The following is a 14,628-nucleotide window of genomic DNA, read 5'->3' on the forward strand; positions in this document are numbered from 1 at the left end:
TGGACTTTTGGAGAGGGAAAACAGAGCAGTGCTTGAAGCAAAAGCTGGAATGGACTCCTGACTTCAAGAAGAACAGAAGGACTCATGGGAGATACAACAGGGTCAATTCTTTCTGCTATTTATTGATATTATTATCATTATTATTGTTCACGTTATTATTACTACTGCTATGATTACTGCAACAGCTATTACTATATTGCAGTTACCAATGCTTTAAGGGCAAGCTTACTCTATCCACATTTTTATTTCTTTATTTTTTCTCACTCGGCTGTGTTATTAATTGTCTCCTTGATTTTACTTCTCTCTGTTTTCATGGACTCTTTTTCCCTTTATCTCTGTGCATTTGTCTCTGTGTGCTGTATGTCCTGAAAAACAGACAAAAAAGAAAAAATACAGTAAAAATGAGGAAGGAAAAAATAAATATAATTATTAATATAATAGTGATAAAATAGTGCTAAAGGAAATTAAATTACATGGCATGACAAAACAGACATCACCCTTCAACATTTGATCAGCAATCATTACAACAGGTAATAACTTATATATATATATATATATATATATATATATATATATATATATATAATAATTATAATTATTTTATTTGAAGGTTGGAAAAAAAACATTTATAAAATTTAGTAATTTTTCCCAGGCAAACATTGCACTTGTAATTGGTCAATCTGGTCATATCCAATAGTCTGTGCACTATGCTTTCTAGTAATCATCTGTGTATCTATAGAAGTCTCTATATGTCTAGCAAGTGCAACATCCAGAGCATCAAAAGGTCACTGCAGCCATGAAACTGAGAGAATGGGAATTCAAGCTAATATGGAGTTTTGTTCTGTTTTTCATAGATTGTGTCAGCTTTTGTCCTTGTCTTCGGCAAACGCTTCAATTTAGAGCTCTTTAGATATGCTTTCCTCGTTCCATTTTGAGTTGTGTCCATGTTCATAAGAGCTGCAGCCTAATGCAATGTAAAACATGGTACAAAATGAATGGGAACAATTTATAGAGGTCTTTATTATTATTTTAAGGGCCCCTAGATGTAACTGTGGGATAGGACTATATTAAAACATGTATTAGAATAATCAGTACATCCCTGGATGTGTAAACATACTCTGAATGGGACAAGGAATCATATTACAATCTGCCGTGTGAAATAGACTTAATGTGTACATATAACACTCTCTGATCTATCTTTGTCTGTTGTAAAATACTTCCCCTGGTCTGATGGTGAGTTTCTGTAAATCAAGACAATGAAGGAAAACAATTCAAGACCTGGCTGGATTTATTATAATACTGCACTATTTAATTCTAAGTGAAGCATGCGTTTATAACATTCAGCTCCATTATAGCATTGCCTGACATATCCTTGTCTGCAGATAGCTCTGTGTCACGTTCTCTCTGTCTCTCTTATGAAAAGCAGCAGAGATTTTATTCCCCACATATTAGCACTGTGTATTGTATTGTTGTATGTCATTTTTGCTGTCATCATCATATCAAAATTTCTGAGCTTGTATTTTCACCTTTGCAAGGTTACCAAACCCCAGTGTACTGCTATAACCACCTCACCACTCCTCCTGTAGGGGGGCATTCAGTGTAACTGTTACAGCACTCTGTCTTTGACTTTTAGAAACAAATTTCATTGAGTGTTGCATTTTATATTTTTAAACAATATTTTCAAACTGATAACGATGTGTGTGAATCCCAACAAAAAATGCAACATTTGATTAAAATTATTTCTCAAAGTTAAGAAGACTGCTGTATCAGTTAGATATTTTCACAAGAAAGTGTTTTGTGTGTTTCAAAGACTATTATCCTGGAATGCATAAATGATTCAGACAATCCTGTTACTGACTGATTTGTGAAATGTTGCTTTTACACATATTTCAGTTATTTCAGCGGACACATTTTAATAAAGGCCAATACAGAATCGAGAATGACTAGAGCACTGCTTTATAATGGCCACCAGGGGATAAATGTCTATGCTTTCCACTCCACGTACAATTTCCTTTTGTATAGATTCAACTGTAGAGTAAATTTAAGACCCTCCATCTTGTTTTGCTTAAGAAAATCCATCAAGGACTTCAGAAAAGACATAAAATATGGACATAGGTCATATATATAATAAGTGGGCTACAAATTGCTTTTATTGGCTTTTAACAGGCTAACATAACAACTAGGTCCACTCACTATTGCTTTAAAAAATAAAAAAGTTCACTTGTCCCAAGTCCATGTCCCTGCTGCTGGCTCTGTTTAAAATCAAATCAACAGTCTCCATTATTGTCAATCATCCTTCCAACTTCTCCTACTGCCCCTCCTTTCAAATACTTCAACATTAATACTCCCATCTCCCACAAGAATCATTTAGGTAAGTAACTCTGAAATAGCTACATTAACATAGAAGAAGGCATGTCAACTTTAAGGACTCGACTGTGATGACATACTGTACTTCGGCCTGGATAGATACTCATACATTTGACCATTGACAGAGATGGATACACACACACACACACACACATACAGATATACTGAATTATTTTAATGATGATGTAGCCATGCAGCTGCACTGCCCTTGTAAATTTGCCAAACTGTACACATATGCATCTTTTCCAGTGGGTAATGTATACCTTTTTAATCTGTCCTACAGCTTGTTTCTGGGTTTTTTTTTTTTTTTTTTTTGTTTTGTTTTGTTTTTTTTTGGTCCTTTTGTTAAAACATAGCATAAAAGGCAATTGCTATTATTATTATTACTATTATTATTGTTATTATAATTATTGTTGTTATTATTATTGGTGTTATTGTTAATCATATTCATTTTTGAAACAGCAAAAAAACCTGAATGGGAAAAGTTGTGCATTGAACAGTTTACATCAAAGACAAGAATAGGAAAAAGAATAAACCTACCAGAATTATATTAGAGCAATTTACCCAGCTGTTACCTAAAATAAAATGGAAACAACAAACAAACAAGTATGATGAAAGAAAACACCTGCATTCTGTACACTAACCTGTAAAGGGATCAAAGAGAATTTACTGAGAAATGACAGTTCCTGTTCAAGTATTCTCTAATAATAACTTTGATCTGTATTCATTGTTGTGTGACATTGTTTAACCAAACCTGTTCTGCTCTTTCATGCACTACTGTCTGAATTCCCTGACTTTTACTGATTGAGTCCTATATTCTTACAGCAGAGACAATGGTGTGGTCTACTTTGGTTACCACTTACTTCTGTTTTTGCTAATGTTGTACCTGAGTTGTGTGTTTTTCTTTTATATTTCTGATATGGCCAAAGGCAGAATTTTCACTCTATGGCGTGATGCCAACAATCACAGGAGTGGCTGTATGAAGGATACATGTGAAGGTAATTTCCACTGCAGCATAAATACAGTGTAGCTGGTACCTCAGAGTTTTTAACTGTTCTGTCTCAAATGATGCCTGTAAAGAATTTTTCAGACATACAGGAGAACAGCAGTGCCCACACTATGAGTTCAGAACCCTTTCTTACACTGCCTGAGAGTGTTACTTATACTACATGGCCTAATGCTTTAGCCTTCAGTGTTGTTATACAAGGAGGATGTTTTTGTAGTTACAGTGCTTCAAACCCAGCATGACAATTGTGTCACACCAATCATTTGATGCCCAGCACCTTAATCTTCTTCTGTTGTGTTAAAGTGGCCAGCAGCTGAAGCAAAGCCCTCTGCAAAACCATGTTGCTACTGGAAGTGGTGTTGGTTAGCCAGTCGGGGGAAGACTTCTTTGTGGACCAAACAGAACAAAAAAACCTGCCTGCTTTGATAGGGACACTGCTCATGGGAACAGCGTGAACTACCTCTATTACTCTAAACTACCTAATATTACATTTTTTAACTGTTTCAAGCTGTTTCTAAGCAAAATGTTCACAGTATACTAAGGTACTGCAGATATTTAATGCACCCTTGAATTCCCTAGGGTCAACTCAGTTTCAGTTTCTGCATGTGGAATCCCTCTACCACATTACATTTTTTTATTCTTTTTATTCTCAAAGTGGTTTCCATAAACCTGGTTAAGTCAATCATGATAGCGTGGTGGGTTGAAAGTAAATTGGACATTAGTTCATTCATTCTCATTATCGACATTTTCAGCTGAATAAATACTGATATTCTATCCACCTGAACAAACATTAAAAGAAGTGTTTCCAGAGTCATAATGCATTAAAAACAGGAATAATCTCAAAATTAACCATCAAAACTTCATTTTTAATTCTTTGTTTTTAAGAAGGCAGGATTGTACAATCATATAGCATTTTGGAAAAAAATGATAATAGGTTACAGTACAAAGATATTGACAGTTGTAGTACTACTAACCATTCAGTCTAATAAAATAATATAAAAATAGAATTTTATGAATAAATATGGCTAAAACTTCATTCAGCTTTGTGTTCTGCCTAACTCCGTATTCTTATAATTTAATCTACTGCTTAACTATTTACATTCAGGGAGAGTGAAAGTAAGAGAAGAAAAATATGCACATACACACATAAATAAAAACCTGTTTCTTTCATATCGTTACAATGCAGTGCTAGCACTGTGCAGTTGACCATAATGTTGCACAGTAAATGTCTTTAAATTCAAATAGCATAATAACTTGACTTGCTTTAATTTTTGAGATATTCCATGACAACTGCAGCCCTGTAAACTAGGTGTTTTCCCAGTTTGCATTCATTTTCCTTCATACTTTTAGATGCTCATGATGGTCGTTTAGACCATTTCTTTGGTGAGTTTCTTTAATCTCTATTATAAGACTAAAGAAGGCATTGTCAAACCATGGAAAAAGCCCTCCTTTTTCGTGGTCTTTTTGCTATATCTAGTCTCCAGGCACTTAGCTAAAAATAAGCGGTCAGCAGCAGATTTTTTTTTTTGTTCAAAATACTTTACATGCTCCTTAGAGAAAGATATAAATTAGAAATATGAATGTATGCAAATTTGAACTCAATCAAGTATTCCAAGTGAGTGATCTAAAAATGATTTGAGTGAAAATTAAAAATATATTTTATAAATATGTACTTGTTTATATTCTTTACTCAAACATAAGGACAAAGAATGACAAGTCTTAAATGTACTCTAAGAGTTCATTTAACACTGAACATGCTGCTGCATGGGTAGATTTAATGCCCCCCATCTTTCCCCCAACCCTCATCCTTTGTGTCTACTTCTAATCATAGAAGGGTACAACTGGAGAGTCAAACATAGCATCAAAAGTGTAGAGTCTGTGCACAGGCCTCCCGCTCAGGTCATAGAGAGTGAGCTGTCCCTCAGTGTAGTCCAGTAGGATGCCTAGTTTCTCAGGCTGGCTGCTGGGTGTGATAGGAAAAGGTGGGCGGAGCAGGGCACGGTACCCTGTATCCCAATGGCAGGAGAGGGCCCACACCCCTGTCTCATTGGAAGCATCCTTGCCAAGGATGACCCCCTTCTTTTTCACTCCCACCCTCCACTCATTTTTATCCTTCAGGGTCACTTCCCAATAGTGGTTTCCTGATGAGAGTTCCAGTCCCTCTCTACCTGCTGTCAATGAGACTGTATCTGGGAACGGGGACACAGAGGTAAAAGAGGAGCATGGAGATGCAACAGGAATACAATTGGAACAGAAACACAGAGATGGAACAGGACATGGGGGTAAAAGAGGAGTGAGGAAGTAGAACAGGATGAGAGGGGTGTGACACAGACAACATATAATCCTGTGGTAGATAATGTAAGACTTCAATATGTTACTCTCTTATGAAAGAAATAAATAAGCAGAGACAGAAGCAATAAAAAAATATAGCTGCAAGCAGCAATGAAGGGACCAAGCACCTCAGGCCCACCAGGTAGACAACTAATCAGAACAACCCCTGAACAAGACACCAATCCATCACAGGGTGATCAGACACATTGACACCTACTCTTACACTCACACCTATGGGCAATATAGCATGTCCACTTGACATTACCTGAATGTGTTTGGACTGTGGTAGAAAAGCAGAATACCCAGAGGCAAGCCACATGAACACAGGGACAAGGTACAAACTGAACGCAGACACACCCCGAGCTTGAAACCTCCATAATGTTAGGCAGTACTGCTACCCATTTGCACCATCGCACTGCCCCCCACTACATATATGTCAAACTTAAACATAAGCAGTGCCATTAAATGCAGTGTGCCTTCTTGGGACATTGTAATAAGAAGTGCCAACGCTGCTGGAGGCGTGCAATTTTTGGGTATTTGAAAAAATCCAAAATCTTGGGAAAAAGGCAGAGAGCATACCATATTAGCTGAATATAATAACATGTCCCTGATTAGAAAAGGACCCCCATTTTTCGTTTTTCTTTTTTGGTAAAAGACTTCTAGAAAATCAAACCTTACTTTTTAAAGAAATCATTTCATTTGATATCAATTTAATAAAACACATTGAATAAAACAAGGTACGGTGTTTTATTTTCTACATCTTTTAGATGAAATTTTAACATTTAAATAAAAATAAAATGTAATCACATTTTCAAATGAATAAGTTGTTTAAATAAAAATAAAGATAAACTAGTCTACTGGGATTTCTAATACCACTGAACACTCAGATAAATGGCGCCATCTGCTGTTATCAATGTATAATGACATTTTAAAGTCTAGTCCTCCCATGTAAGACAACCCCATTTTTCAGATGTAATTTCTGAAGTAGAAAAAAAACCCTTACTTCAGGCCAGTATGGAAAGTCCAATTGTTTCTTCAACACTCTTTAGTGTATTAGTTGTGGCAGTAGGTCAAAAGGTTCAGGAGATGTGCCTATTTTAAGTGCTACAAACTGATTGTACCTTAGCAGCCATGCCATTTGGACATTGAACTGTGTGTTCATTTCCCAGTTAAGACCTGATATGTAATGATGTAATGTTGTACAAAAAATTGGTCGCAATATCGGCTTTTCTTTGTGTGGTCTATGCCTTGTGATGTCCATTGAAACAAAATTTCATTAAAATCTAAGTACATGGACACATGGGTGTTTCAACCCGTTTGTCAGTAAAACACCCCAAAGTGGCCAAATTTCACTAAACTTGGTGTATGCCACCCAGGCCTCATGGTAAGCATGTGTACCGACTTTTATACCAATGAACAAAAGCATTGCAGAGAGACAGCCACTCTTCCTTTATAGCGACTTCACGGGCGAATTTGTGGATACACTGCGGCCACATTGTTCAACTTGGCAACTATCCTTTAACAACTGTTAAAGACAATGGTCCAAAGAGGTAATACACAAAACCTCATTGTGCCATAAATCTAGGAGGAGGTAGTTAAATGTGTTTTTGACAAAATCAAAGATGGATGAAACACAAAATGGCTGAAGTGGAGGTTTCATAAGTTTCAGATAGGATACTTAACTTTGATGAAGCACACAAAATTTAGTTGAAATATCTGCTTTTCTGCCAGAGTAATGGGTATTAAAATGATTTTTTTAATGGTATAGCGCCCCCATGTGGCCAAATTTCATGAAAGTTGGTGCATACCCAGCATTGTTTATACCAGCAAAGTGTCCCAAGTTTGGCATCACTCCAACAAAGCATTGCTGACATATGGCTCACTTCTTGTTTTGGTGTCTTCACCATCGAATTTCATTGGATGACAGCAGCCACATCGTTTGCCCTAGCAAGATTCTTTGAATAACCTTTGGTCAGACCCCTCTGTACATGATACATACCGAATTAGGTGGTGATAGGATCAACGTTCTAGGACTAGTTCGCAAAAGTAGGTTTTTCGAAAAATTCAAAATGGCAGAAAATCCAATACGGCGGACTTTAACGCCAATGGGTGCATTGCAATCGGGATGACCCAAGGATTCAGGGGGGGAAAAGATCACAGCCGTAGGACAAACGGTTCAAAAGTTATAAGCAAAAATGTACCTTGAAGTTTGGCCTGTTGGTGGCGCTACAGAGTTGGATGGATTGACCCCAAATTTGATGCCTGGATACTTTGGACTGTCCTCTATCAATGTGCTTCATTGATTCATAAAAATCTACCAAGGGGTTCTATGGGCTGCCATAGACTCCCTTTGCGGAAAGTATAATAATAGTAGTAAAAAATTCTAAGAATTACAATAGGTGCCTAGCACCTTCGGTGCCTGGCCCCAAATAGTGAAAAATTCTTACAATTACAATAAGGTGCCTAGTTCCTTTGGTGCTTGGCCCCTAATGACCAAAATGACAACTTACCATTTTTCTTACTCAGAATACGCTTCCATTCTGTATTTTCAAGTAGAGAAGTTTATCATTGTCAAACAATATCATTTTATTAAAAAACAATGCTGTATTGAGTAAATATTTTTGTATATGAAAAATCTGAAATATGCCATATGTCTCATTACTCTTCATTACATACATTACTTATCATTACTTTTCATTGATTTAAATACAATATATCTACATATCTATACATATTGCCTGAAATATATGCACACAAGCCAAGTACTCCGCAAATGAGTGAAATGTTATAAACATTAAAAGCTCTGAAATTAACCAAATGAATAATTGATCATTTTAAATAATTTGTACATTGCTGGACTCTGGAGCCATGTGGGAAGAAAGTGGAGCAAAACTGATATTTGCTGAAATATCATATGCATACAACTAAACATTGCATACATTAATATTTGCATTGTTAATAAAATTTGAAAATAGGACAGAACCCAATACTAAACCTTGAGGAGCACTTTATTTTTTTCTCTCTCCCACTTTATAATGAGCGAGACTATGCAGTTAGCCTACTTCTTCCAAATCACTTTTCTCACACACAATTTCCAACATCACTAAATATCCAACAGCAAATGGATACAGTGGATGCAACCCTCTCACCATAAGTGCATTCGGTTCACCACACTACAGTTACTGCGCTGCACACAATGCAGATGTGCATACTGTTGTAGTAAAGTTATTTTCCCCTTTGTGTTTTAATTCTTGTGATTTTTAAACAGCTGATATTGCAAAATAGTCTGTGTTTTCATTATTAATGTGATTTCAGTGTAATCCTTTTTTGTTGTGTGGACCTAGCCTTTAATTGAATGTTTTAAAAGGAAGAAGAACCCCTTGAAGTTCAAAACACATCTAACCCTGCACTTGGGAGCTCCAGTCATTGCATATTTCTAATAAACAGAAAAGTGTAGCTCATAGAGCACCCAGAATAATTTATATGGACTTCAGATTGAAATAAGATAAAATATCTGTGACTAGTCTTGAAAGAGGCTTGACTCATATGTTACCTGAATTGTTGACAACTCTTGCTTTAGCTGTGAGATAAAAAGTAGATTATTAATTTGAATGTTCTAATATTGCTCAGTGTCAGCAAAGATAAACCAAACTCCATGTCTTGATAAAGGCACTCTCAACCATCCATGGTTTTGCATCTGTTTGTACAGACTCCACAGGTAATCCATCTATACACATTTCACACCAAGAAAAATTATGGTATGACAGGAGAGATAACATAATGACAGATACAGTATCGAAAAGCCTTTTGTCTCTGAACTTACAAAGTTCTTTCTTCAGCTCTTCGTATTCTGGGAAAAAAAGATTAAGAAATCAGATATTTTTGAAAGGTATACATCAACCGCAACTGAAAGTGCAGTTTTCAAACACTGGTTATAGGCTACTTTCAAACTTTCAGGTTTTCAAGAAAATCTGAATTTTTCTGCAAATGCAGTTGAAGCACTACTAATAATTGAATCAGTTGCCACAGACAGGCAAAACAAGGGCCCTGATGAAAAACTGTGCAGCTTCTAATGGAAATCTATTATATTGTGAAAATAAAAAATAATAATCTAGATGAAGACATTTATTACCTCCTTTGTTGTCTGTTTCTGCAAAATAAGAACACATCAAAAAGAGTGATGTCAGAAATGTGCAATTACTGACAGGTAAAATATTAATATAAATATATTGTTATTTAATTTTATAGGGTGTATAATTATATTTTTCTTCTATTTCCTTCATGTGTAATATGTTTCTTGTATAAAGACCTATTATTCTACATAGTTTTATATTACTAACAGGTATTAGTAATTGTCTATTCTTTTGGTAGCTCTAACAAGAAAAGGTCTTAAAGCCCTTTCAGTAAGGTCAATCATGGCCTTGTAAAGTTAAAAGTCAACAGAAATATCTTTAAAAATAACCATAATACATACCTGATTGCTTCATAAGAGGTTCACGCTCTGTGATGAAAAAATATCAATTAGTGTCATATTATATTGCATTAATATTACATTAAAACTCATTGAAAATGTTGTAATAATTGTTTATCATCAGACAAACAACAAAACAGCATGTGCAAAATGAGCATTGTAACTATGTTATTATACCTACCTTTAACTCAGGAATTATAACTAAATCATTGTAAGTAATTATACTTCTGATAGTATAATTAAGTCATTGTAACAGATTACAGCTCAAGCTTGCAAATCCCCTGCAACATTACACAGACAGAAAGTCCTTACCAGCTTCTCTTGCCTTTTTCTCTTTCTCTGTTCAAGAACAAAGAACATTACATTAACACAATAACACTCGAGTTCAGTTTACTGTGCTGTCACTCAAACCCATCACTTGATGATGAGAGGCACGATACTACTGGCAACAACCACTCACACTAATTAAACTGCATTGTTACACTTTAAATACAACAGTGAATGACATTGGAATGACAATGTTGTGGTGTTGGTGGCCAGCAGGGGGCAGTTTTCCATTTTGACAGAAGGCCAATGCATCAATGCAGTTAAGGGGGCACTGCGGTGTGGAAGATGCTTGTCTTGATGTCTTTCAGATGAGATATTAAACTATAGCCCTGGCTGACTGTCATCACTGAAGATCCCATGGCACTTACTTCAAAATGGAAGGGGTTCCCCAATGTCCTGGCCAAAGAGGCTATTTTAATTTGGTCATTTAATCCTCCACCAGTTTAATTAGCTCAATTGATCATTTTAACATACTTCCTCCCTCCCTTCACCTCAGCTGGTGCATATTGAGTGTTCTGGCACAAAATGACTGCCATGTATCACCCAGGTGGGTGCTAAACTTAATGGTGGTAAGTCATATGATCATATGCCAGATCATATGATCACATCATACCTTTCTGATGTAGACAGATTATACATAGAAAAAAGTACAGTACATTAGTAATACTCATGTTTTAGTATGAGTAGTAGAAATGTTGCCCCAGTACTGGAGAGCACTTTGGCTATGCACGTACCTTTAATGAAATCCATCTTGCACTTGAAGAAGTAGACAATAATTCCAGCTGCCATAACAACCAGCAGAAGAACTACCCAAAAAGCAATGAGCCATGGAGATACATCCAGTGGGAAGACACCTGAATATGAAAAGTCATAATTTCAATTTGCTCTTATCTTTATATGATTACATATATAAATGGAATGGCGCTGTGGTACAGTGGTGAGGGAACTGGACCGGCTCTCGGTTTGAATGCTAGGTGTGACACTGCTGTTGTATGTTGGAAAATTGAATTTAACTTAAATGGTTTCAGTGCTGTAACATCTCAGCGCTCATAACATGGTCCATATTCCAAAAAGTATTCCACATGGTCTCCATATTCCAAAAAGTTGCCAATTTCAACACACCTCCAGGCACTCTAACCTGTGATTGTAAGCGTTTCCTGGGTCTGAGTCTGGAGGACAGGATTGAGCAAAGTGCAGGTGACCTTTAGCCCCTCCTGAGCGGTCAGTGTCACTCTGTTTCTGATGTCCACCAGGGTCGAATGTCCCTTTTCCTTCATGTCCAAGGAAGTCCCTGTCAGCACCTGCCCACTACTGCTGGTCCAGGAGACAAGCGGATTTGGGTACCAACCATTGGAAAGGCATGAGATGGAGAGCAAACAGCTGGACTCAAAACTGTCCACCAGCAGCTGGGGGCTGGATCCCACCCCTAAACAAGCAGAAGAGAGAGGGGGAGTAAAATCCAGGAGAGAGAGCAGGGGAAACCCAAGGCACACCAGCTCTCACCAGCATTCTTGCTTATACATTGCCTAGAGCTTTCCTGTACACAAATGACACCTAAAGCAGACACAGCCTGTCTGTGCCTCAATACTCACGGCCCAGCCTGAGTTCCATGCTGGCAGAAGTGGTCTCCACCTGGCAAATGTAGCTCCCTTCATCTTGGAGGGAGGAGTTTGAGAAAACCAAGTTCACATCTCCAGAGTCCAGCTGCCTTTCATCCAGCTTCACTCTCCCCTCAAAGCCAGCCCCCACATGCCCTTTCCCAGCCTGATAGGTGTACACCAACGTGCCTCTATCTTTTGTCCAAATTATATTCAGTGGAGCAGCAGACCGTCCATCTATGATCCTACATGGAAGAGTGACTTTTTCATTCAGGGTGCCGCGAACCATCTGGCTTGTCTGCAGTTTGATGTCTGTATCAGGGTGAGGGAGGCGTGGTGGAGGGGAGAAGAGAGTGGAAGAGATAAACAAAAGTGTATCACTGAGAAATACATCAGTATCAGTACATGCATGCAGTTACCATGTTACGGTAAATGTTGGAATAATGTTCTTTATCAGAAATGTTGTCTTAAGAATGTTAGCTGATGTGGATTGGAGTAAAGAATACAGTAAAACGTTTTGGGTCCAAGATAAAGCCAGAAGAAGAGACAGTGCTTGAAACATTTTAATAATTACCAGTCGACTGCGAGGACGCGTAGGCGACAATCAACGCAAACAATAAAATGTTCATTGCTCCTGCGTGAGAGAGGGTACATTAGCTGGAAGCATACCCTAGTCGGCTTTGACGTTGACTACATTTATTAAGCTTCGTTTACTTATTTGGCACACCTGTTTATCCACACCCCTGATTACCTTATTACGAGCAGTTTCAAACAAATACATCAAAACCGAACGTAAGACTTTATGCATTCGTCCTACATAGGTGCGTGAAGTTAAGATACAGCAGTCCCTTTCATTTTGAAAGAAGAATATTTACAGGCTCTTATCGTAATAGCACAAACTGCACGTTCATATAGACGTTGCAATACCAATAAATAAATTCAATTACAAAACCTGGAAAAACTGATTCTTTAGCTAAACACAATAAAACATTGTCATGCAGCCATTTGTACCACAAAACGAAAGTGAAATTAAACGGGAAGAAAAAACACTTTTCTTTTTTACTTACTTGAAAAAAGATTATTGATAACTTCTGTGTTAGCGATACGTTGGTTACGATGACAGACCATCCGTTCCAAATAAAACTTCTTTCCTTAAATCGCGCTTTTATCTCAGGGAGTTACAGGAGGACATCGCGCAAGGAAGTCTCGGAGAGAATAGGCCCAGGCGATTAAAGTACTGTAAATTTAGTGACGTCAGGATTTAAAAAAACAGGAATAGGAGATGTCTCCTGAGGAAATACAACACGAATACAATGACAGTATATGGATTTGGACTAAAAGGGATTCAATATACTATTGGAGTTGAAACCAATGGAACGATTTACAAATTATGTTTCTGAAAAACATTAACGTTATTACTATCCCTCAACGATGTCACAAGCTCACAACGTTGCAATGCGATGTTTTGACTACAATAGTGTAAATGAAGTTATAATTTCTAGTGTACTATTTTCAGATGTGTTTTCAACGAACTCACATAGCTTTACTTGGGCACACGGATAAAAACAGATATATTTGTAAACGTAATGCATTAAGGATATTACCCCCTAGAATATTCACAAATTGACATGTGTGCTATTGAAAATGTATGTACGTGTTGACAAAATACATCATAACGATGAGCTCACAATCTAAAACAAACTCGAAGACAGAAAAGTGTCGCACGACGCTGACCATGGAGGACCACTTTCTGCCTGGAATATCCTGGCTAACAGGCCCACGGACGCATGCGACCAAAACCTGACCACACTACCCAGTAGCCTGATTACTAATTTGGAAACAATTTTTCAGGAAAACTTTACACATCATTACCATTACTAGCTGCATATTGAATTTCCCTTATATTTAGTGTACTGGTCATATCAATTTATATAAAATAGAACTTAGCTCTTTTGAACAAACATGCGCATGAATGGGCATTTAAATATAATACAAAACAATAACTTGGAAATAATAATTTAAAAGTCACTCTCTGTACCTAGTTTGGAAAATCATAATATCTTCGCCGTAAAACACACTTCCATTACATTATTGTGAAATAGCAGACGCTATTATCCAGAGCGCCTTACATAGGTTACATTCTAACCATATACACAGTTGGATACTTACTGAGACGATTGTGGGTCAGGTACCTTGGCCAAGGGTACAGCAGTAGTGGCCCAGGGGGGAATTGAACCAGCAACTTTTCGGTTACAAGCTTTGGTTCTTACCACTATGTTACATTTCATCTATCATGCAATATAGATAGTATTTTGTTTACATATGCAGGCGCGGATTAATGCACAGGCTGGCCTAGGCTGCAGCCTAGGGGCTCCACGTGTGCGAGGGCCCCGGATTAGCCAGACTATTTTTAACCCTTTTGCAGTAATTTATTTTTGTGATATGTAGCGCATGTTGTGTTACATGGTTTGTTATGTTTTCATTAGCGTTAAGCTTCTCATAGTTTTCAGTTAGCATTCGCTATATTT

General features: G+C 37.2%; 1 protein-coding gene across 3 annotated transcripts; it reads right to left on the reverse strand.

Moving 5' to 3' along the window:
- Positions 1-329: 329 nt before the first annotated feature.
- LOC118780151 (butyrophilin subfamily 1 member A1-like) lies at positions 330-13,315 on the reverse strand. 3 transcript variants are annotated; one of them, XM_036532486.1, is made up of 13 exons: positions 13,168-13,315; positions 12,675-12,734; positions 12,095-12,412; positions 11,641-11,928; positions 11,237-11,356; positions 10,488-10,514; positions 10,179-10,205; positions 9,837-9,854; positions 9,528-9,554; positions 9,258-9,284; positions 8,215-8,244; positions 2,908-2,942; positions 330-365 (listed from the first exon to the last, which is right to left on the reverse strand). In XM_036532486.1, the coding sequence occupies exons 1-13, from the start codon at positions 13,226-13,228 to the stop codon at positions 330-332; spliced, it is 1,074 nt and encodes a 357-aa protein (XP_036388379.1). In that variant the 5' UTR covers positions 13,229-13,315. The 3 variants fall into 3 exon arrangements, with proteins under 3 accessions (XP_036388379.1, XP_036388377.1, XP_036388378.1); XM_036532484.1 differs by lacking the exons at positions 330-365; positions 2,908-2,942 and adding an exon at positions 4,427-5,562; XM_036532485.1 differs by lacking the exons at positions 330-365; positions 2,908-2,942; positions 12,675-12,734 and adding an exon at positions 4,427-5,562.
- Positions 13,316-14,628: the final 1,313 nt, after the last annotated feature.

Source organism: Megalops cyprinoides, chromosome 7 (genome assembly GCF_013368585.1).
Source record: "Megalops cyprinoides isolate fMegCyp1 chromosome 7, fMegCyp1.pri, whole genome shotgun sequence".
NCBI lineage: Eukaryota > Metazoa > Chordata > Actinopteri > Elopiformes > Megalopidae > Megalops > Megalops cyprinoides.

What these genes read in the sequence shown, in the direction of transcription:
- LOC118780151 (XM_036532484.1), bottom strand. Translation starts at nt 13,228, where the DNA reads ATGGTCTGTCATCGTAACCAACGTATCGCTAACACAGAAGTTATCAAT. An exon ending in CGCGTCCTCGCAGTCGACTG is followed by an intron (nt 12,413 to 12,674) that starts GTAATTATTAAA and finishes ACCCTGATACAG; the next exon opens with ACATCAAACTGCAGACAAGC. An exon ending in GGAAACGCTTACAATCACAG is followed by an intron (nt 11,357 to 11,640) that starts GTTAGAGTGCCT and finishes TTTCATATTCAG; the next exon opens with GTGTCTTCCCACTGGATGTA.